The following is a 26,251-nucleotide window of genomic DNA, read 5'->3' on the forward strand; positions in this document are numbered from 1 at the left end:
CCGCGCAAAGCGCGCTTTTCCCTCCACAGAAGCACGTCGCTAAACTAGTGAATGAACTTGCGCTCCCTGGGCGGTTCAGCGCAAAAAAGGAGGCGTGTTCCGGCGCAAACAATCCCTGGTGCTATTTTGCTGTTCCATTAAACAATTGCGCCACTGACCAGAAAAAACCTAGTCTAAAGTCAGTGGCGCGTTGCGCGTTGTTCATTATGCTATTTTAAGGGCGCATGCTTGACCATAATGTATAGCGTGCACAACGCGCATACACTTTGCTCATGTAATCTACACAGATGCAACAGTTATTTTTGCAAATCATAAATTGTGTCACTAAAAAAATATTAACACATGAGATGACGGAAATCATTGTGGTGTCCTCTGCTGGCGTCAGGTCCTGAGTAGAGGCAGATCCACCTCCCGTAACACGGCGTGCCCGATTGATGCTGGCAAGCTTGGACTTTCCCCGTCTTCTGATGTCATTGTAGCGCTTGCGGCACTGGTGCGACGTCCTGGGGATGCCAGCTGATGAAACAATTGTGGCTATTTCCTCCCACGTCTGTTTAACTGACGCTATTTTGGGTGGGTTTCTCCCATCCCCATACAACACAACTTCTCTGTCTTTCACTGCTCTTACAAGAACATCAGTCTCCTCGGCTGTGAACCGCTCCTGGCGTGCGCCTGGTAAATACGCCATAATAATAGCAATCCATAATGGAACTTGCGCACCTGCTTTTAAAGGGAATGTTGGATGACGCTCTGATTGGTTTATTCCCCGTTACGCCCAAACCACACCTATGAATAATGAAGCTACTTCAGACCAACCCATTTTAGATTTGCGCCGGGCGCAAGAGCCATTTATCCCGCCGGGAAAATAGCAACAGCGCCGAGACCCGCCCACAAAGTTAGTTGCGCTTTGACACTTGCGTTTCAGATCGTTAAAATAGGGCCCTGTATGTATTTAGTGTTTCCCACAGGATTTTGACAGACTTATGGCGCGGCTGATTAGCAAATTTGTGACATCATCACATCACGTTTGCGGCGTGTTAGAACTTGATATCAGTTTATCTTCTACTCTCTGATCTGTCACTTTAACTGCTGCTAAATCGGACAAAATCACAATGTAGTACATGACAATGTGTTGCTGTATTATGAACGCTTCTTTGATTTTAAATGCAAGTGACAGTTAAATACTATACATGGGGCTAACTACACGCACGGAAGAGATGCCAAAGGTTGGCGCACACACATGGAGCTTATCGGAAGAGAGTGCATGCGAATACCAAAGAAGAGGATGCGCACACGGCCACATGCCACTCACACCGAACAAGTCAGGAGACATAGAAGTTCGAAGCGCTGTTTTTCCACTAGTTAATTGATCACAGATACAGTCATTATCATGAATGGATAGAAAATTGGGCGGACCTCCCAACTAAATACATTGTATGGGAAACGCTGATTTATATATATGTATGTATTGCATATATTGTGTATGATAATAAGGGTGGGGGAAAAAATCGATATGGCGATTTATCAGGACATTTCAGCCAGCGAGACGTTATCGATACTCTGGCACAAAGTATTGATTTTTTATATACAAAATATCTAAATTCAAACCTACACTTTGCTTACCAGAACAGCAGTACCCACATATTTCTTGAGGTGACGCTCCCAGATTACAGATGGTCAGATAAACGGAAATTTGTAATTCACAGCGGAGAAGAAATACGAGCATAATGGTGGACCAACAACAGATAAGAGATGCGGCAACGTCTTTAGAAATCAAAAGTTTGGGCGCACTTTGGATTTCGTAGTGAATGTAAATAAGTAGGCGTGGTTGATTCGGCGCTCTGCAAATTAGGAATACTCTTTTGACCATGTTTCAGTCTGTTGTTTCGTGATTCCCTCCAGTCCGCAGCTTTCTCTCTCACCCGCAGTGCTCGTGCAGGGGTGCAGGTATCTGAGCGTGCATATTAAAAAAGCTCGTTCTCACATATTTCAGAAGTCAGATTGTTTTGTAAAGCTTTAATCGGTTTTATAAAGTTCAACTTTAGGCGAGCAGAGGCGAAACTTGACACTATAACACTAAACACTAAACATGCTCATCTAATAGATCCTTTTTTCCCTTCATTTAGAGATGTCGTGATGTATTGTTATATAATTGCCAAGCGATATATCAATTATCGCATAATCGGAGTATTGTGATATTATCGTTATCATGAAACTGCATCGTGTATTGTATCGTATCGGGAGGTACCCTGCGATTCCCACCCCTAAATGATAATGCAAACATGCTGTCTTGAACATGTCTGTCTCACACAAAACTAAAAAAAGCCCTTCACAAACATGATGGGAACACTGGAGCTCTCTGAAAGAATGAATTGTACAGACAGTGATCACCACCATACACAATCTGATCCAATAGTCACTCTCTTAGGCAACATCTACACAAAGCCAGAGATTTCTGCACGGTCTAAAGCAATATCTGCGTACGAAACGCTAAACCGACTCAAAACTATGTAGTATATATTATAACATTATAACTAAAAATGGAGAAGAAGCCTTGAAGCATGCGCATAAACTTTGCGCGCTGGGGTGATCACATCAACCTTTCACTAAATATACGGATCGGCTTTACAAACAAATATGCAAGGGTGGCATTTTCTGATTTATCTACTTTGTGAATCGGTTTAAAAAAATAGCGGTTTCAAGCTTCCAAAACTGGACGAAATGCGATACGATACAAAATCTTAACATATAGGGCCCTATTTTAACGATCTGAAACGCAAGTGTCAAAGCGCAAAGCGCAACTAACTTTGTGGGCGGGTCTCGGCGCTGTTGCTATTTTCCCGGCGGGATAAATGGCTCTTGCGCCCGGCGCAAATCTAAAATGGGTTGGTCTGAAGTAGCTTCATTATTCATAGGTGTGGTTTGGGCGTAACGTGAAATAAACCAATCAGAGCGTCATCCAACATTCCCTTTAAAAGCAGGTGCGCAAGTTCCATTATGGATTGCTATTATTATGGCGAATTTACCAGGCGAAGAAAAATAAGAGCCCGCTCAACTTCACTGGTAAGTTGAAGACTAAGGTTTTTAATGTACTTACATTATGGTAAAGGTGATTTCACAGTCTATTTTTTCAGTCTTTCAGTTTTTTCAGTCGATTTTTTTTTCTGGTTCTTGACGGACAAACCAATTTGTCAGATATCCTTATATACATATATGTCTTATAGCCACTATTGGGCAAACAGGTCTGATCCTTAATTACTACAATTAGCCTGAATAATTTGTAAGCTAGATTTATGTCTATTTTTTCACATCTTCGTGGCACACCACAATGATTTCCGTCATCTCATGTGTTAATATTTTTTTAGTGTAACAATTTATGATTTGCAAAAATAACTGTTGCATCTGTGTAGATTACATGAGCAAAGTGTATGCGCGTTGTGCACGCTATACATTATGGTCAAGCATGCGCACTTAAAATAGCATAATGAACAACGCGCAACGCGCCACTGACTTTAGACTAGGTTTTTTTTGGTCAGTGGCGCAATTGTTTAATGGAACAGCAAAATAGCACCAGGGATTGTTTGCGCCGGAACACGCCTCCTTTTTTGCGCTGAACCGCCCAGGGAGCGCAAGTTCATTCACTAGTTTAGCGACGTGCTTCTGTGGAGGGAAAAGCGCGCTTTGCGCGGGTGCAAAATAGGAATGACACATGCGTCGGTGTACAAAGTCAATTGCGCTGGGTGCAAGATAGGGCCCATAGTGTTTTTGCGTCTCCATGTGGATGGCCTCTAAACACCAGCATGTATGTGTCACTTTTCATGAAAGGTGATCTCCCTCTCCTGTCAATCATACTTTCCAGCAGAGTGTACAAAATATGACGACTGTCAGCTGTTACTAAAGCAACCTCAAGACCATAAATTCACACTCAGGTGCATATCTGCCCATGGCAGTGGATTTTGTAAGACTATAGAGCTGGGTGATGTCACACACTAATGAATATACAGTATTTGTGATGTCATTACATCGTTTTTGCATTTTGATTATTGTTGGCACTTCTTGTTCTAATCTCTGAACTATCACATTCTGTTTGTGTTAATACAGCCCAATAAATAATGGCAAATGAAGCCATTCTCATTTACAAATATTTTGTTTCTTTAGTCAGACGAGACCCATTAACAGATTTTAACCATCTTCTGATTTATAGACCATTTCACCAAATGTAAGTAACACTGGTCCTTGTAACAGTTCTCAAATATTAGTACAAAATTTAACCAACGAAAATGCATACTGTCAAAAAGATACATATCATTATTTCTGACTTACCTTAAAACGCTTGTCCTGAAGGACTTTTTTAATGGCCACCAGTTCTCCTGAGTCACAGAGCTTGGCCTGATACACCACTCCAAAAGAGCCATTACCGATGACCTTTGTGTCAGTGTAGCTGACCTCCTGTGGCCGGTCAGGTCCTTGTCCAGGGGTTGCCACTACTGTGGTCACCTTACTGCCATCTTTATCTCCTACAGAAAGGAACAATAAATGATAAGGGTTAGACACTGACCAATGAAACAGGCAGAAAAACACACACATACAGTACATCTACATTGTCGCTGCTTTGAAGTTTCGTCCAGTTGTCCAATAAGTATTTAAAATTACTGGCTGAATTATTTTTCATGAGTACTAAATATGGCTCTTTGCCTAACAAGAATCAACTGTCAAATAAAACTAAGATGAGACAAGCTAACAGGGAAAATCTGGAACAGAAAAATCTACCTTGAGCATTTACATTTCCTATTTCTTTTCTTGGCAACTGTTCCTACCAAAACAGCATCAAAGAAAGTACGCATTTGGCGCCTATTACGATTACTTCAGCAGGTGACTTAGGATAAAAGTTGATTATATAGCTTACAAAGCAAACACAGCACGTGAAATATAATCCTCAGCATGTGTAAAGTCCCTCTTAAGGACTTTACAATCAGTACTGGGAAAAGTTAAATTATTGCAGTGGGCCACAGGGGTAATCCAACAGCCCAAGACAGAGAAGATAAAGAGTTTATATTCTTCCAAAACATTACAAATAGATTTCACACAGACCCAAAAACATCAACTGCAAATAAGCACATTACATACTGTATACTGTACCATAATATACCAGTATTGGCCGTAACTGTGATATTAATAAGTGTCATTACTTATACTGTGTTAATCGTACACATGTAATAATATCATAAACATTACAGCACAGCAGGTTGTGGTATTAAACCTGTTTAACTGGGGCTGCAACAACTAATCGATAAAAACACTAATTATCTAGGATGAAAATAGTTGTCAACGAATTTCATTATGGATTGGTTGGCCTGTGACGTCACTTGTGAGCTGTGACTCAAAACATGTCTCTCTGTGCAGCGCGAGATGCGCAGTTTTAAAGTCAGACGTGTCTCTCCATGCATGCGTCTCTCCGTGCAGCGCTTGGTGCAGAGTTTTTAACATGTTTTGCATGAATCTCTTAAAGCTGCGCAGTTTTATAGTTTAAAGGGGAGAGGTGTTTTAAATGACAAAATTAAAGATTATATTTGTAACACCAAATCTGTGGCATTTGCACTTTGTAAAGTACAGTACATAATAGGATAAATTCCCTGATTTGGGGGATTATTCATCTCAGAGGTGTAAATTTACAAAGTAAACTTTTTGTACTATACATACGTATAATTTTTTCAGGACATTTTTTACTGTACTTCACTACATTTGAATGACAAACATCTCACTTTTCATGCCACAAAAAAAAATATTTCTTTGGCCACTCCATGTTTGGAAGAGACTAGGGATGGGTATCGTTAAGGTTTTAACGGTACTACTACTTTTATCGGTACCACATATCGGTCCGGTACTTTAACGGTACTCTTATCGGTACTTTTTGTTGCGTTTTTTTTATGAAAGACGAAACTAAAGCTGGAGTTTTTTTTCACTATTTAAAACATTCGTATTCTTTACATTCGTTGACCTAACATATCTTAATGCAGGTAAAAGATGAATGATACCCGCCTATTATTCATAGAGAATTTAGATAAAATGCATGTGGTCCTAAATTTGTTTATGTTTTTTGTTGTTTTTGTTTAAGAATAATAATAAAGAAATGGTTTTCCAATTATGTGTTGTGGCTGGAGATCTTCTCTTTTGTGATGATGTGTGTAGTGCAGCACATATTTCCTTCATTTGTGTGTTTGTGCATTTAATACTTATGATAAATAGGGACATAATATGTATAAACACACAAACACACACACATGCTGCTCAGTGTGAAGGGGCTTTGGAATTCTCTTTTGTTTGGACCAGATGCTGGAGTGGCTTGGTTCACTGTAACTGCAGCTTTACATTCACATAAATTACAATGTAGTTAACTCTGTTTGGGCTTAAACGTTATACAGGTTTGGAACCTCTTGCAATTTACATGAACACAAAAAAGTTTATGTATTTCATCGCTACAAATTAATTTTTTAGGTAAGCTCTGCTTTATAATTTCTTAAGCATAATTTATTATTATTCATCCATTTTAAATTCAGTACTGTGAAAGCGGTTTTTAAGTTTAAGATTTATTTAGGCTACTGCAGAAAAAAAAACTCTAAAGATTTATATGTAGGCTATTTTTTATGTGATGTGTGTTTATACAATTATTACATAATAATTTAAAGAAACCTTATGCAATGTTTAAATTCTGTCTGTGTTATTTAGAAAGACTGCTGGGCTAGCATACGCACCTGAGGACGTGGATGACGAACTATTAGTTTGCAGGCAGTCGAAAACTTTGCATCTCTCTGTCTGCACATAATGCACTTTAGAGATATGTTTAGACAGATTACTTGTGTTACCACTCTTACAAGCAAAAGTCTTGTTGCACTTATTGCAACGAGCATTATCTGTGTCTACTCGCTTGAAATATAGCCAGACTTTAGAACGTTTGTTTCTCTCCGCCATCGTCACTATTATATGCGCGAGCTTTCGTGTTGTGTGCGCGCGAGCTCCGTGTAGTGTGGAACAGACGTACATTTTACGTGCGGTGCGAGATTGCGAATAACGAAAATGCAGGTAAATGTCTTAAATATTATCTCAAATTAGAAATGGCTGGTCAGTTAAAATGCTATGTAACGTTTATTTAGCAATAATAAATAGGAAATGTTTTTCTTAATTTCGCAAGTACCGATAGCAGGACCGTTAACGTCAGGGCTTATCGATACTTCGGTCTTTCACAATTTAGCCCCGAGACCGATAAAGTACAGAGTTTCGGTACCCATCCCTAGAAGAGACTATTGTCGGCTGCTTCTAATATGACACACCTGAATCAACTCAGCCTTGATTTGTAATTAGGGAGACGTTCACAAAAATTTGAAGGAAGGTAAATTAGTTCAGTTTTGTATACTTTTCTTCATATCTAATTAAACTTTTATCAGATTAATCGGAAAAATAATCGTCCAACTAATCAATTATCAAAATAATCGTTAGTTGCAACACTAATCTTAAAGTGATAGTTCACCCAAAAATGAAAATTCTGTCATCATTTGCTCACCCTCTTTTCATTTCAAACCTGTAGGACTTTCTTTCTTCTGCAGAACACAAAAGTAGATATTTTGAAGAATGTTGGCAAACGAAAAACAGTGTTACCCATTAACTAGTGTGGAGATGGTGGTCTAGTGGGTTAAACCACTAAACTGGTAAATCAAAGGTTGCTGGTTTGATCCCAGCATCCACCACCAGTGTGTCCTTGAGCAAGACACTTTACTCCATGCTGCTCCAGGGGGATTGTCCCTGTAATAAGTGCACTGTAAGACGCTTTGGATAAAAGCATCTGCCAAATGACTAAATGTAAATGTAAACTTCTATTGTATAAACACAAAACCAATGCATTTTTGCATATCCCTTTAAGAGAAACAATGGCTACAAACTCTTTTTGCCTCCCTACAATCGTAGTTAGCGTGTGATTCATTGGCCAAAAAAGAGAAAAGATAAAAAATATTAATTTACTAAATTACAACAGATATTGGAATAATATTGGTTATGAATTATTTTGGCCATAACAATTGTGAAGTGAATATCTGATATTGTGACAGCACTGTGTGAGACAAAAATATGAAATTACCTTTGCAAGGTGTCAAACTGCTTGCTAGATAATAAAAACGTCACAGGATTATTTCAAAATGGACATTACAACAGTTTATTCAATATGTTGAATTCATAGGGAAAATCTATATTGTGATGTATACCACCAGCTTGACAAATATTTGTATGATTTAATGGTCATAGGGCTGTCTATTTACAATCAGGTGTGTAAATGATGAGGATTTGTGAATGGGTTTGAAGGATCTAGTTTAGTATTAGCAGCTGGTTGTGCCGACTTGGATTTGCCTTATTTGAGGTTCAGTTCAAAGTCCTTGTTAGTTTTTTACTACACAACCTCAGATTACCTTCTCCTTTACAACTCCCTCTTACCCAGTGAAGCCCCGCAGTACACATTCCACTTGGAGAAGGGAACCTTAAATCAGGCCTCCAGTGATCATATCAACAGATCAATCGTTTCTCAAATCGGCAATAAATGGCAGGCTGTTCTGTATTAGTATCTGTAACAGAATCAGGTAAAATGGTCACAGTCGTCTCAGTTTACAGACAACATTAATATTCGCTTGCACTTTCAGTATGTAAATCATACCCTTACTAAAAAAGTCAACATCAAACACATTAACAACCCATTTTTCACTTTATTTCCAAGTAAAACTTAAAGGTTATTTACACAAATGTAATATAAATCATAGGGGTCCACAGAATGTGTCTGTGAAGGTTCAGCTCAAAATTCACCAGAGATCATTTATTACATCATGCTCTAGTTGCCCAGTTTTGCATACGAGGAGAAACAGGCTGTTTTGGTGTGTGTCTCTTTAAGCGCAAATGAGTTGCTTGTCTCGCCCCTTTTTCAGCAAAAAACAGATCAAGGGCTGTGAGCCTGGGCTTCTAATGACAAAATAAGAAAGACGGTTCACATAAAGTGCATGAGAAACAAGGTCTCATCTTTAAACACCAAAGACATTGTTTTCTATAAGCGTACAGACTCATAACAAAGGCGTCATGTTTTCTATCCGCGAAAACACACATGACAAATCAATCGCGTATTTACAAACCATACACACTGCTTTCTATAAGTGAAAGTAGGCTACCCAAGAAAGAAGGGTCACAAATTGAGTGAGAAACTACTTTGTCTTGCCTTTGAACACAAAATACATTGTTTCTATAAGCACACCGGTTTCCACCAGGGACATCCGCGAAGGTGTCCTGTCCCTGTTGTCCGGTCACGTTCGCTTTCGGAATGAGACACGCGATCGCGTTACGGGGTTCACGGGTGAAATGACAAAACGGGAGAGCATGTTTACAAACCATATATACTGCTTTCTATAAATGAAGGTACTCAAGACCGACACATTGAGTTTCCTCTAAGTGAAAGTAACGTTACACAGGCCATACACATTGCTTTCTATGAGTGAACTGACAAACGTCTCACGGTTTTATCTATTTTAAAGTTGCCACAGGTCCCTGAGGTCATACCGGTATTAACAATGTCTTTACTTGCAGCTTTGCCTCGTTCAATGTGGGGAATTTCCATTGAAAACAAAATAAATCCATTGCTCTCTCGTCTCCTGTGAGGCTGGTAACAGTGTTCTGTGTTAGTCTTTGCACCCAACAACAGAACAGTTTGCATGTTTGGAACTAACATTAGAACCGATATAGTCTAATCACCTACGAAAAACAAAATGGCGCGCCATAGGACGACACCGAGCAGATTAAGGGGCTTTGCTATTACAATGAGATCCCTCACCTACTTCACCAAGGGAGCGTAATCTGAAGCGCTTATTTTTCAGATGCTTTCAGAGAAAGGCATAACAAACCAAAGTTAATGTTTTGTACTTTTTCACGTTTTCGGGGTTAGTAAATGAACCGGGAACCGACTATAGCACCTAAACACAGAAAAAGTTGTATTTTCGTGAACTCTCCCCTCTAATATTAGGACTGCCCTCGAGTAGAGATTTTTTAGTCGACTAGTCGTTCAATTAGGCCATTAGTTGACTATTTGCAGATTTATGATATGAATTGAAATATTTCAATATACATGGGGAATAGGGACATCAGATGATGGTTTAGGCTTCATGTTTGGAAAATACACTTTGTTTTTGCCCCCATTTTTCATGAGCTGAACTCAATGCATGCCAATTGCACGCTCCCTCAAAACTTGTGACATGTGTGGCACTTTGCTGAGTGATAAAAGTGTACATTTTAGAGTGGCCTTTTATTGTGGCCAGGCTAAGGCACACCTGTGCTTTAATCATGCTGTCTAATCAGCATCTTGATATGCCACACCTGTTAGGTGGATGGATTATCCGGGCAAAGGAGACGTCCTCACTAACACAGATTAAGACACAATATTTGAGAGAAATAGGCCTTGTGTGTACATAGAAAAGGTCTTAGATCTTTGAGTTCAGCTCATGAAAAATGAGGGAAAAAACAAAAGTGTTGCTTTTATAATTTTGGTCAGGGTATGTTTTATGTAACGTTGTTAACATTGTTCTAAATTACAGAGATATACAGAACCATTATAATAAGCCTTAAAATATAAATTAAGTGCTCAAGTGCACACAAAATGCAATCCGCTGTGACACCGGCACAAGTTATGATTATGTCTCAATATAATATTTCACTAGTGAAATATTAAAATAGTGAATAGTGAAAATTTTTAAAAGATGGAATTAATATAAATTTTAGGCAAACGAACCAAAACTAAAATACTAAAATACTAGTTGAAAAAATAAAAAGGCCTACGGACATATAAGGAAACTTATATTGTTAGCCTACGATGTGAGTTTTTTATTCAAAATTAAATTGAAGCATTTTAAAACGTAGAATATAAAATAAATTGTAAATAAACAAATAAATAAAAATACTGCAAACTGAAGCACTTAAAAGAAAACATAAAGCTGAAAGAAAGCTCTGAGGTCAGAACACAAAAAACAGGAATAAATAAATATATTCAATACATTGTATAAAACAAATAAATAAAATATGAAGCAGTAACAATACAACAATAGACCATTAACTTAAATCGGCACAGTTTTTCCTCCGATTTCCTCACCATTATGCTCTTCTTTCTGAAAAGGGCGCACCGGTTTCACAGAGGACCTGGAGATCAGTTTTCCGACAGTGAGTCAAAACTTATGTTTCAGCGACATTCCAAGAGTCTGCGTAGGTCCATTCGTGATTGCATTCACGGGAGAAACGGAAATACTGGAGTTTCACGGGTGAAATAACAAAATGCATGGATGGCGGCAGATGGGTGTTGACAGTTATGCAAGAAAATGCAGGCAGAGAGTGAGGACAGCCTACCTGGCAAAAGGTACTGTCAATGGAGAGAAGCAAGGGATGAATGGAGAGATAAGGAGAGAGACAGTTGTTTTGCAATTTTTTTCGTAATGGATTACCACGCATCGGACTATAAAATGATTAGCAGAAAATCAACTTATTAAAATTTGTTCGAATAAGTGTATTCTTGTCAAATAACAAATAGTCGACTGTAAGCAGGTAACCCTACTTAATATGCAATCTTATTACAATTAAAAAAGATTACAAAGAATAGGCTCCTTTAAACTAGAGCTGCACGATTAATCGTTAAAAGAGCCTGATCTCGTTTCGAACACCAGACGATCTCATTAATGAAAATCAACGATTCTCGTGTGTGTATTAAAAAATCATAACACTTCAATATTTGCTGTTGCTGACGAAGAAGTTAAAATTATTATTATAAGGTATGTTACGACTTCACAAACAGTCTTTTCAAAACACACACTATCATTATTTCTGTGTCAAATGATCACAGAAGTAACGTTAATGTGATTAAAGCAGAGAGTTACCAACTCACACGCACAAGACTCGTTTACAAGCTCCTACTCTGCCCAAATTAATCTCACACCAAACATATAAAGACCAACATAAATAACAGCCTGACAACAAAACTGTTCTCATGAGTATGTTTCAGGATTGTGATACATTGTTCTGACTATGCTTCACATCTTAACTGGACATGTTTGAAACGAAACTAACGATTGTAGTTTTTAGCACGGACAGATCCGAGTGAGCGCTAATATCTGTCATTATGGTAAAACACATCATCAGAGAGTTTTGCGCCTATCACTCTATTAACGCTAATAGAGAAGCTGCTTTTCATCTAGTTGCCCATCATTTCATGTTTTCAGGTTATTTTAAACTGTTTACAGGTGAGAATACTGCGTTGTTATGTTTACCAGTAGTGTCTTTTTGTGAAGACCCTTTCAAGCAGTCTGTATATATCAGGTAAATGTATAAAATAAAAAAGTGTCACCTTATAAATTTGTTTTACTGAGAAATATTTCATATACAAGTTACTTCAATGCATTTATACTTTTAAGGAAGTTAGACTTTTTTTAAAAACAGTTTAGTTTACTTATGGAATTTGTGGTTAAACATTTCTCACCATAGTTATTGTAGGTTAACCATGAAATATGTAATAATTTTGAAGCAAAGTACTACATATTACATACCTAAATAAAAAAAAATTGTCAGAACCTCTAGAAAATTATGTTTTACTTTAAGTCTTCAATCAGAATCGTAAAAGACTCGCAATCTCTATTTGAAACAAAAGAATCTTGATCCTCAATTTATCCAGAATCGTGCAGCTCTACTTTAAACCATTATTTAATCCTTCAAACGGGTCTGTTGACAATATAGCTTAACTATTCCAATATTAATCCATATAGAATCAAAATCAAATCAGGAGTTTATGAATCTTAGTTGGGATTTACCTAAAATCAGTGCCAATACCCAGCCTATGTGCCTCCCCATTTCCCCTCCATCACCATGGCAACTAAGACATCTCTGACTCTAAGAGATGTTGTGGCCCACTTGCAAAAGACTCACCCACTCATCTACACACATACGCACACGCTAAGAGTGTGTGTCAAGAGTGACACTCACAAATTCCAAAAATAACATTGTAAAATAGTAACTGAACGAATGCCAATACAAGTGAGACTTGAGAACTGCTGGAATGTCGACTAGTTCAATGTAAATTAAAGATGATGATGTCGTCTCGGCCATACCTTCAATCCAATGTCATGAATGAAACAAACTCAGGTAACCTTTTGGTGTGAAACAATTGCTAAAGCTGAATGTGATCCCTTTGGACAAACATGCATTCAAACTGGTTTGTGGGCCTTTTCTTCATTCAGGACAAAAATAAACTTCAAATATCGCTTTGTTTCATTGAAGACAGGAAACTAGACTATCTTTGAATACTTATGCAAATCCTAATAGCTCTTTGACGTAGGGTTGTAAAGGTATGTAATTTTTACGGTATGATAATCGTCTGAGAAAACCCTATTATTGTCATGCATACTTCAGGATGTAATTGATAAAACGGGCCACACATGGACGTGCAAAAAGAAGCAAATTACATTTTTATTTGGCAGTTCGCGCTTTAATATTCACATATCTACTTTTTTTATCCATCCAATCGCGAGTTTTACGTGACATGCGCGTTATACTGTACTTTGAATGTTCTTTGCTCAGTATGTCCACTGCATGGAAATTATACACTTTATTATTTTTCTCATACATTTATCCGCATGGAGGGATGCTGTTCGCGAATATGAGCGAACATGTTGTATGTTCTCCTCCTTTTGCAGCCATTTTGCGTCCACATTTTTTGCAAATTGGATATCGGTCCTCGAGGACAATCCCGCGTTCGTTTTTTTTAATAAAAAGTATTCCCATTCTGCAGATTTTAACTTCTTTTTCGTTGGGGGATGGAAATCAGATTTAACAGGCTCTGTCTCTGACGTTTTCTCCGCTGCAAGTGAGTGCACTGACTGTACACAAGTTCAGAGTGTGACCCGAATAAGGCCAAAGTATGGTCCATACGTCCGCGTGCCGTCCGCATGACGCAATTTTTGTCATCCGAAGGGTCCGTGGTCGTGGAGTGAAGTAAGTCCACCAGTATATCCAACTCATCAACAACATCTCAAAGGTCACATACAAATGCTTGCTGCACTGTGGAAGGAGTCGGTGTACACACAAACATTTTTATTGGGAAAAAAACCTGTTGTAAATGCATGAAGGTTTTGTTGTGTTCATCGCAGAGCTGCTACATCAAAGACTCTGAAATTCTTTCATCCCTTAATCAGAAAAACCTTGAAAAGCTAATTAAACATTTACTGAAGCCAAACAGAGATGTTTCAACTCTGATATTAAGGTCACAGATGTACAGAGTCTAAACCACGGGTAAACAGTCCAGTCTATTTTACAACAGCAACACAAAAAACAATAATACAAGTGTAGAAACGTTTTCCAGAATATCAAAAACTATTAATTGGGATTTCATTCAATTATTATTCTGAAACATCTTGTCAATCATCTCTGGAAATATCTTGGCAAAAATCACTTGTTTATTGCTGAGAAATAGTGATTTATAGAAGAAAGTTAATGTTTAAGGACATGCTTGGGGTAAGTGCAAAATCTTTTCTTTTCTGCAAAAAGCTTTCCTTCTCTTAACACTCCAAAGACAGTTCACATATCAAAGTAAAGCACATAACATTTAGAATGAAGGTGTATCAATGCACATTTCCCGCCAGCCAAACTTTAAACCTGTTTTTCTCAAAATTCCGTTTCTGAAAATCAGAGGTCAGATAAACATAACTTTTGTAACTTATAAGGTATGAACATAATAAATACCTTTTGGAAAGGGCTTGAACCCAGAGTTCATATGGTATGAAAATCTTTAATATGTCAAATTTCACCATGTGTTGGGTTTCCCAGATCGCATCATAAAGGTTCTTTGGCAATAGTAATAATGTATAAAACTTAAAAGAACTATTTACGCCCAATTATAATGAAGATAGACAAAAGACTAGACAAGACACCTTTACAATCCTGACATGCCTTCGTAAAGGCAGATTTGTCTTTTTATTTAATTTGCATTCTCCAACACATTTACACATTACAGCTCTAAACTGTAGAATGTGTAGTAATAACTGTGGCTTTTAAAAAGAAAACACACACTTGGTCTCTAATAAAAGACATCTTACTCACAGTGTATAAACGTACACTTACAGAATACTTATAGTTAGTGGATGCCTGATTTTTTTTTAGTGTGCGTTACCGATATTGAGAAACACTTCTGTCTTAGAAAGAGAGAGAAAGAGAGAAAGAGAGAGGGAGAGAGGGAGAGAAGGAATGAAAGATACTGGTTATTGTTGCATACGTGTGCATTCAACTGTTCCTATCTTTTCTCTTATATTTAGAAAAAAAATTAGGACCAACGTTTTCATGAATCATGATTTGTTTGTGAAAGCGTTCGTACGCAGGTTTCACGCACAAATTTTTGCGTACGCATGCCTAGTGAATGAGACCCATTGTCTTTAACAGAATTCACTTTTCAAGGACTACAGAGAACAGCTGGAATTGACTAAAGCCCTCTACTTCCCGGGTACATGATGTCAGTATTCCAAGTGCTTTTAATAACCTCCGCCCCAAATGAATAAAAAGGGGCGAGGCCTTCCTTAGAGAAGGGTTCGGTTATCATAGATTGTAAACATTTGACTGAACTACTCGCTAAACTCACTTTCATCACAGTCCTACAGCTGGTAAAAAGAATTCCGGTACACACTTTCTAAGATAACCAAACGGTCAAATAACAGCTTCCATGGCTTTAACATGGGCTGTGAAAGCTGTTCTGTGTAATAGACTGATATTGTGTAGTGTGCGCTTACCTCTGTCTGAAACACTTCTATAAAACGTCCTCTGAAGTCCTGCTTGCAGTCTCCTAGTCAATCTGCTTGTTTTATTATCCAACTCCGGTGCAATATAAAAAAGGCATAACTAAAGCTTCTGTAATTAGTGATAACTGGTCTGATGCCATTTGATCCGCAGTCATTTCCCTCACCATAGTAGAAAAACTGTGATCTCTCAAAAAGATTAACGTCTGCACATGCACTAGCAGACCATCGTTATACTTCGGTATGTTTTTAACTGATGAAGTGAAGTTGACGCCATTGGAACTGATTATTGCTAAAAGCCAAAGTTTCTGAATTCACGTTCACTGAGAGGGGAACTGACCATTCACAACAGCTTGAGAAGCAGAACTCACCGATATGGTATGGAAGAAATCCAGTCGTTTCGTGAGAAGAGAGACAGGGGTGGACGATAGACTTGAAATATATGAAATATAACGTTTTTTTTAAACTACAAACATGAACATCCATTCATGTGTGTATGTATGAGCCCACGTAGTGGTCTGATTCAGTGTCAGACGCATGCATTGCAGAATCAAATCCAGAAACAGTGCCTCAAACAACATTATCGCTGTGTTATTATGAAGCGTAAAAAGATTTTCAGTTTGTGTTGAAACTATGGCGAAACAAATGAGACGGTGGTGAGCTTTCATAGTCTAATAGCCTTCTATATACATGCGTCTGGCTCCGCACTGCAAGTCTCCACTGATCCCATGTGGGTTTTTCCTGAATGGGCGAGGCTTTTCTGAGTAATGAATGGGAAACATGCGTCCTTTCCTCTGGCCACTTACGATCAGCCTCTAATGAAAGGAAATTATTGGATGCTTCCAATTTGACATAAAGGGGAATTACAAATTGCCCTCATTGTAATCCGTCAAAATTTTCCGTCACTGGTAAAAAAAATCTGTTACTATCGGAGAATTTTCGGTTAACGCAACCTCTGTTCTGACATCCTTTGTCATCATTCAGGACCTCACTGACACCAAGCCAATCAGAGCTCAGTATCTCTGAGAGGCATCCCTGCATCACTCTGCTCCAGCTAACGCTTAATCCCTATAAATAAACCATGTCAGACATAGAGAAAAAAGGTGTATGTGTAAAGTACGTTGGTGCACTCATGATCATATGTGTGTATGATGAGTTGAATATTAAGAGTCTGTGCATAAGCACAGTTGTGTGGGTGCTCCCCACCTCTCTGCCAGATATCAGACTGATAATTTTTACCTTTAGGGGACGAAATTAGAGGAAAACAAGACAGATAAACATTAGGTTACAACAAGAGAAAGCACCTGAAGTTTGCAAGTGCCAATGTAGCTTGATTGGAAGTGTTTCATAAGCAACACAAAGGTTGTGGGTTTGATCCCAGGGAACACACATATTGCTAAATGACATGTCCACACTTATACATGTGTTCGTAGAAAATGCATCTTTCTCTCCATTTTGGTCTTCCATCCACATTGACAAGGTGTTTTTTTGTACAAAAACGGCAGTGAATCTGACCTAAACATATCAATTTCTCCATATTGCCAAGTACAGAAAATGGATCACATGTTCTCTGCTGTGATTAATAGAACTTGGGTTTTATATCAAGCTTTCCTACCAGTTATTGTGCAGGTGACGTATGTACATGGAAGTATGCAGTTAAGTCATAAGAAAGTCCAGAGTGTGTTTCATGAAATGAAAATGACATGGTGTCAGAAGTGGGATTTGAACCCACGTTTCCTGACAGCCAGTGTTTAACTCAATGGCAATCACTTTGCTGGACACAGAAAAACCAGCGGTCACTACCACTTATGTCTTCAAAACTTCCTGTCACTTTTTTGCCACATGTGAATGGCTCTGGTCTGACATGATAATTTTGTCTGATGTTTAACAGAAAGCTAGTGTATTACTGCAGGACAGCTATACACAGATCCAAGCAGGATACAGCTCACACACAGTCAGTTCAAAGCACCCAAACACACACTTTGATCTGTACCCAACTCACCACTCAACTGTTCCAGACTGTGCGTGACAACTACAGTATATGCGTATGCATCACACACACACTAACCTCTGGCCACCTCTGTCTATCCAGAGACACCAGCAGATTATTTTGTAACTGTTATCTTTCTGTCTTCATTCTTACTAACATACTAACATACTTACTAACAAAATATAAATGTCTGTTGTAGCAACGAGGGTCATCCAGCGGTCACATGTAAGCCAGTGACATTTATACCAACTAAAAAACAATGATTGATCAATGAAAATATATTAAAGCCATTAAGATTTTAGACCAGACTTAAAACTTGTAAAAACATTTTAGCCGAATGACTGCATTTTTTTTAACAGTCCGGAACGATTTCATGAATTGACAGCTCAAATGGCTTCCAATGGCTTCCAGGTCTGGCAGTGATCGTTTTTCTAGACGAACAGTAAACTCGGGTTGTACAAACTCCATAAGATTTTTAAAACCCTCTCGTTCAACAAAGCCGATCGGAAGCACATCCTTTGCGATCATCTTGCTAGTTAGAGCCGTTATTCGCTCCGCCCGTCTGGCATCCAAATTGGTTGGTCTGACCATAAAATTAGCAACTGATTGCTGACCTGAGGATGGACCTGCTGGGTGCTTTGCCCTCAAATGATTGTGCATCGTAGTTGTTGATCCATGATAATACAGCTTTGCATTGCAGAGTTTGCACTGAACTTTATTAAAGGACCCCCACACAGAACACATTTTTGACATCGTCTCAATTTACCGTTTCCGTTATGCCACGTGTGTCTACAGTGCAGCGCCACCCTTTGGTTACATGAACGCGTTACGCGTGAAAACATGCCGATTTTTTTAAGATCGCACATACTATTCGAAATTTTATAATTAAATAAACTAATTGAATATTCAAAATTCGTGACTCATCCCAAGTGTGTACAGGACTGCAAGAAAAGAATAGTAAAAATGATCTTTATGAATAGCATAGGGAGTTTGCCAACTAAAACTGAATTTTCTCGTAGCACAAGTACGTTTTTTACCACAGCGGTGGTAATGGACAAATTAACCATTTTGGGAATAATATATTTTATTTACTAAAACAAATAGTATACAAATAATATTTTTTATTATATTTGTGTGTAGAAACCACCACATGGATGTGTGGAAGAGAAATATTGACGTTATTTAATATTTTCAAAATATTTTATATCTGAAATAAATAAAAATGAAACATCTATCCATGTTTAATGTGCAAATCCATCAGGGAATTGGCACACTACACTTAAATAAACATCAGTAAAAATTTAAACTTAAATAACATAAAGTTAAATATTATATAAAAAAGCTCTTGCTGAAATGACAACGTCAGTCGCGTTTTAACCATTACAGTCCTTAATAATTCCATTTGAAACAAACTGTTTAAACAAACCTTGGCCTTTCTATTCAGATTGTAAGAAGTAACTTGTAGAATTAAATTTACTTGTAGAAGTAAAACATTACTTTTTCCTACTCGTTGATGGAAAACTAACATGTTGACTAGATTAAGATGTGTACAGATGCACTAACTCGTGTTCAGAAGTTGTGCTCAGAGTGCAAATAAATAGATCTCTCTTCACAACCGCTGAAAACCTGCATGCGCTTTGATTTTTTGTATCTGTTCATTTCACAACAAGATACATTGCAGAACTTCAGAACAACTTGGGTTTTACCGAGCAGGCCCGCGGTCAAACGCACCAAAGGAAACGTATACCAATAATTTCCACAACTGAAAGTCTATAAATAGCAATCCTTATCGCAACTGTAATTTGTGTTACACTTAATGTTATATTTGACACCACCGTCATAGCACTTTACCACCAAAGTGTTGTGGTTGTCACGGCCACTGTCACAGCCCTCGTAAACACTGCTTCAAGGAATGACAAACCTAGAGAGCAGCATTTATATTTTTATACCTGCTGAAGTGTGATTCAACAATCAATTTCAAGACCTGAAATACATTTTTAAAAAGTATAGAAATTTGGATTGCTTCTGAGAGTAGAAGCTTTGACATCCACAGGGTGTCTACAGATATAAGCAAGTTAAATTTAAGACTTTTTAAGACCATTTTAATGCAGACAGAATTTCACCCAAATACAAACTAAAAACATTGCTTTATATTTGTATTTATTTGCACAAAATTAAAAGGCAAAACTGGTTTTCAGAAAATATTTTTGTAAAATGTTTGTAAAAATAAATGTGACCCAGTCTGATAAAAACAAATCTAAACTCTTTGAATCTAATTATGAGATAACAAGCATCACATTTGATTTCAATAATTAATTTCACAATTTCAATCACTGACATGGCCTTACTCAGTCAATATGAAAGATATCAAGGATATATTTTACAGAATGTTTTTTACATTTTAGAAAAGAGCAAATCACAAAAAACGGGTTTTCACAGACTTCTTCACTTTTGATGGAATAAGCTTGATTTTTAATCACAGCTTTCATTCATTATACACTTAACTGTGTCACTTTTGAGGTTTGTTTCAGTTGAAATTCAAGATACACTGGACTGGAATGCTTGCTATACATGTTGATATCCTAATTAAAAGCAAAACTGGAGTGATCTCCTCATTTTTTTCTGTGGCTATAAGTTACAGTACACATTTGTATGGGCTCTTTATTAACACAGGGTAATCCGGGTATTGCACGTCATCTTGATGGGTTTAGTTTAACATTCACCAATAGAAACAAATATAAATGCATAATTAATCAAATATGAGATTATATTCACAAATTACTTAACTAAATGATATGTTCTTCTTGTTTGAATGTCGCATAGGATGAAAGGCATTAGGAAACACAGTTTCCTCACTAAGGTTTTTTTGTTAACAAATAAAATATTTAAAATCAATATTTCGCCTCCAATAATTTGCTCATGTGGTTAATAACGTAAGTTGTTTAATATGCGATTCGCGTCAGTCTCCTGTCAGGTTTTACTCTGCAATAGGGATGGGTACTAAAAAACGTTATTAAACGGGCCCCAGGCAAAATTATGAAAGACCGGAGCATCAATAAGCTCCACCCTTATCGGTTCTGCTTTCGGTCCTAGAGGAAAAAATCATATATGTTATTGCTTCATTAACGTTATCTTGGACATTTTATCTCAACAATAGTTTCTAATTTTCAATAACACCAAGAATTTATTCTTTAGCGCAAGCATATTAGTTATTCCCTGCAGAGCGCACAAGGCATCACGTAAAGTGTCTACCGCGCAGTTTGCGTCTACACAGCGAGCACACACACGAGCAGCCGCACAGAAGACACTCTTAATTTGCGAAAATGACGTTTTGTAACATAATGTTATAAAATCACAACGCATGTTATTTTATGGGTAAATTCAGCAGCTAAAAATGAATAGAAATTTTGAAATGTTAAAGTGTTAAGTAACAGGTGTGAATTCTAGCAGCATCTATTGGTGAGGTTGTTACTGATGGGTCACTTCACCCCTCGCTCTCCATTTCGAAACACTATGTTGACTGACACAGGACTAAGACGATGTCACGTTTTTTGCGTTTTGCGTATTTATGAAACACGCTCTGTAGAGCAGTTTTTTCCGTTTAGGGATTCTGTAAAACAACGCTGCAAATTCCATGCAAGAGGACCCTCTGTGTATTTATGTGCATTAAAAGCATAACGCTTCATAGGTAAGTTTATCATACACCTGTGAAGACATAGATATGTACATTATATTGCATTTCTGTCCATAGATCCTCAAAAAAAATGACCTACTGGACCTTTAAGATCGGCCTGCAATTCTTGGAGCAATCGATCTGAAATTGAGCATCTCTTTTCCCTCTGAACATCAAAGCACACAGTGACTCGGAGACATGCATCACTGATTTTTTTTTTAATACAATGCGCAGACTAACGTGGGAAAACTGCATTCAAACTTACTTTAAGTGATCATCTATACACTTCCCTTAAGGCCTGTGTACAATAGGTGGTCGTTGTGAAGAGATTCAGTTGCTCAATACAGTTTGAAAAGACCCTATGAGTATTGCTGCTTTTCCGAAGTGGAAATGTTTTGTATATCGTGTGTACTGTTGCTCTTTTGCCAAAAGTTGCTTTAAGGGATCATTTGTGAGACACTTTGGATAAAAGTGTCTGCTAAATTAATAAATGTAAATTGGACTCTGCAACTTTGCAAAATTTATTTGGAAATCACCCCTGGATTCCATTTCTTTTGTATTTTTTATTTTAAAAGATCAAGTTAAACAGATTTAACTGAAAATAAGAAATATCAGTGAATGAAAACCTTGAATATAATAATCAGCGAAAACAGTTACCTGCATTATGGTCCGTTTCTTACAGAAATACAAATATATATATTAGTGGTGGGCCGTTAACGGCAGTGGGACTATTATCGCGCGTTAAAAAAAATGTCGCCGTTAATCTATTCTCAAAGTTGGGTTGGGAGCTGGGTCTATACTACGCAAGCTATGATGACTTTCACCTTGATATTTTAGCGCGGATGTATACCAGCTTAACTGCACTGTACGGGGCGAGAACGAGATTTTTCAACTCGCGTGATTCGCGTCATTCGCGGAAGCAGAAGCAGCCTCATCATCTCATAACCAGGGCTTCATTCGCGCGATTCGCGCAGCAAGTAGGTCTATTGGCTCTTTTCATTAACATATAAATCACTCGCGCTTGACACGCCATTCGCGTTTGGTCTGAACACAACATAACGTTACTGTGAAATTACCGCATCAAACGTGACGTGCTAACATGGATGCAGCTATGAAGCGGCCGGGTTTGCTTCAGGGAATATTAATTTTTAAGAAGTTTCCCAATAGAAACATCGACAAGACTAAGGTTGTTTGCACCTTGTGCAATGCGGGATTGGTTTAAAAACACTTTCTCTCAACAGGTAGTGGTCTAGCTTTAGTTGAAACCAGTAACTTTGTATTGAGATCTAATGTATATCGCTTGTTGCTCCCTCACTCTTTGTAAATCGCTTTGGATAAAAGCGTCTGCTAAATGAATGAATGTAAATGTACTGTAGGAGCTCTTCCAGTCTCAAGTACCACCTAAACGGAAATCATCCCTTAGCTAATGCGGAAGTAAACACAAGTTCATCTTATTGAACATAATTTAATTTTCATCACCAATTATCATAGTAGAACAGCTTTCTCAAGCAGTTTGTGATGCATTTTGGAAACAGGAGATGAGCCCCTGGTCTAATGCGCCACCTGGCTTGAGAAACCCGTTCTCAAAGACTTACTTTTAGTCATTATTTGGGTAGCACACATATTCTGAATGCCTTCGGCAGAATTCAAATGAGCCATTTTAATCTAGATTAATCTAGATTAAAAAAATTAATCTATGCCCACCACTAATATATATATATATATATATATATATATATAGTATAGTGCATGATTCATATGGACACTGATCACTGCTATGTATAAAAATCTGTTATACAAAATCTATCAAGTGCCTCAGACTTAATTACACATTTAATGTCATATAATTGCATTTATGCAATTATAAACTGAGCTAGCTTTCCTGTAGCTCAGTGGTAAGAGCATTGCATTAACAACCCAGGTTGTGGGTTCGATCCCAGGGGATTGCAGATACCCATGTAAAATGTATAGCATCTACCAACTGCGTAAATGTAAGTTTATGCCTTGTTCGTCATTCCTTTTTTTATGCTTGACCATATTTCATAAGCGCAAAACATATTCAACCTCCTACACAGTGTTTTTTCATTCTACAAAGGAACTTGCAAAGACTTAAAATTGGCATCAGTCATTCAGGGACATGTGGGTGGGGAAAGAAAGAAAGAAAGCATGAGAAAATGTGAGGAATGTACCGACCCATAATTTGGACTGCAGCAGCAAAACTGTCCTGAAAAAGCAGATTGTATCAACTCTTTTGTAACTAAATGTAATAAAACTAGTATCAATATTATATTTTCTTTAATTAATTAATCTACATTTTTTAAATAAATCTTTAACAAACAATTATTATAAACAATTATCTGATTAGTTGGTTAATGAAAAAAGTCCCATTTAATTGCTAGTCTATTAAAGAAAATCTATTAGTAACTCCATCTTCCACAGGGCTCAGTGCTAGGCCCTCTGCTCCTCAAGTTATACACTCTACCCCTAGGTACTTGAGAAAAATGCTGTTCAGTCAGGACCTTTCAAGACAAGAAAAACCCAAGTCAAAATTGAAGACAAGTAATCTTTTATTTGGCAGATTTGCTTAATATACGTTTGGTGGTATGGCTCTGTTCTAAATTCCCCATCCTTCTAATGAGATCCATGAGAAGAAAGATGGGGAAGCAGCAGCAGCATCTGGGGTGACTCTCCCGGTTTAGCTGGGAGAGCAGCTCAACCCCCCGAGAACAGAGTGTGCAAAAAAAAAAAAAGAAGGACAGCAGAGTACGGTCGATCAAGTAAAATTAAAGGAAAGATGGGGAGGTGGTGGGTTTAGAGCAGCAAGCATTAGCAGTGAGGCAGGCTTGACTGTACCGATATTTAAATAGGGCGCCCAATTGAAAGAACGTATCAGATCGGCTGATGGGCTGGGTTAGGGTTGTGATCAGATGATGACAGCTGATAACCAAGCTTGTTTACAAGGCCTGCCGGAACTAACGCTGATGCTTAATTTAGTTTTCACTGTTATGCTGATGACACTCAGCTCTATATCCCATCAAGCCCCCACGAAACACATCAACTCACCAACTTTTAAGGTGAAGGGGCAGGATTCTTAGATTCTAAAGCGCATTTGATTGGACAAGACATTTTATAAAGGCCGGCTGAAGTGTAGCATGATGTCATTACATTTCTAGATTTTTGGGGGGGGCATGTTCGAGACTGTCAGTTTTGAACACTAATGTCTTTTAAATGCAAACTTTTTCAGCGCTTAGAATAATTTCTGTTTATTGATGACCTTAAGGCTAACATGATTTTAATACAAAAAGATTTATATTTTAATATTTTTAACACAATAGCTAGAAACATCTGCAATTGTACAATTGAGGTGTCTGGCAATAGATCAATGGGGAAAGACAGCTCAGCTAAACATGAGAACATTACTGTGACCCATTGCCAAATGTGAAGAGTTATAGTGTGTACAGAGATAATAGAGGCTAAAAAGAACCGCAGACAAGTTTACATGAGTGTCAAGCACTTCCAATGACTTAACATGCAGCTAGTGAGATCATAACTGAAATTTTCAGGAAATCTAACAATCTTGAATTTTAAGTCAAAAACAATGACCTAAATGCTAAAGAGAACTACTGCTTGGTCCTATTTGAGGATAAAGAACAATGAAAAGGAAAATGATTAATATACTGAGGTTGTACACTTAAAGTTAATAAAATGACTATGGACAGGCAAGTCTATGCAATAATTAGATTCTAAACACAGCAGATGTTGCTCCTTGGTTTAATTCCTTATGTCCCCCTGAAGCACTGACACTCCAGACGTTCAATTGACATTTGGGAGACATGTCATAGATATGACAGCAATATCAATGATGAGAAAAAACAGTCAAAGTACAAACGTAAGTACTACGTTATAAAACTCTGGACATACATAATGACTTTTCACTAAGAGAAAATGACGGATCATGGTAACTTGATCTCTTGGAATCCAATTTTTGTCTAATTCAGCTCACCCAGGAGCAATATGGACCTCAGTTTATGGCCCACGGTTTTCGGTTCGGTTCTGATGGCTTCGGCACAAAGTGTTTTTTTGTTTGTTTTGTGCTTATGTGACAGGAACAGTAAAAACTTAAGAAGAAAAAAAACTATTCTACTGAAATTCTCTTTATTTTACTTGACTTATTTTATTATCTTTAAGCAAAAAACAACTTGTACAAATTACTGGTGTATTTAATAAATTAAAGATTCACACTGGCAGCTCACAGCAGTTTTTGGTTTACTGTTCATCAACACGGCAGTAAAATAAGCTTCTTGAAGAGTTTTTGTGCATCAGAGTAATTAAAATGATGTAATGTAAAACTTGCGATTGCTGTAATCGATGTAAACATGCGGCCAATGGGAAAGGCCAAAGATAATATATTAACAAGGTGCATCACTGACATTGCAATAATTTAGAAAAAATGCAATGCTAAATAGCTGCTTGGAGGCGCTCTTGCTAAGACGTTAATAGCTGTCCGAAAGGCCGCCGAGTGGCATGACTTTCGTTAAACGGACTTTGGCATTGTGCTAGAAGAGATGCACTTGCTGGATGTGCTGAGAGCAACGTGAACGTGCTGCTTTCGTATGCAGTGTAAAAACACATTCTTGGTGTGCCAAATTTGGACATTATCACTACAGTACAACGGCATACAATAAAGCCAGCTCGCCTCTGATCGTCAGCATTTTACTTGATAACAGCACATAGCTTCTCGTGTTGCAGGCGCAG

The 26,251-nt window shown here is 37.7% G+C and overlaps 1 protein-coding gene across 2 annotated transcripts in view; it reads right to left on the minus strand.

Annotated features, from left to right (window-relative positions):
- gsk3ba (glycogen synthase kinase 3 beta, genome duplicate a) overlaps positions 1–26,251 on the minus strand; it is a 59,670-nt gene that overhangs the window by 20,880 nt on the left and 12,539 nt on the right. For both annotated transcript variants that reach the window (XM_056755471.1, XM_056755472.1), the window contains exon 2: positions 4,324–4,517. In XM_056755471.1, coding sequence (XP_056611449.1) covers positions 4,324–4,517 — 194 coding nt within the window. The remainder of the gene's footprint in view (positions 1–4,323; positions 4,518–26,251) is intronic.

This window comes from Triplophysa dalaica, chromosome 8 (genome assembly GCF_015846415.1).
Source record: "Triplophysa dalaica isolate WHDGS20190420 chromosome 8, ASM1584641v1, whole genome shotgun sequence".
Classification (NCBI taxonomy): domain Eukaryota; kingdom Metazoa; phylum Chordata; class Actinopteri; order Cypriniformes; family Nemacheilidae; genus Triplophysa; species Triplophysa dalaica.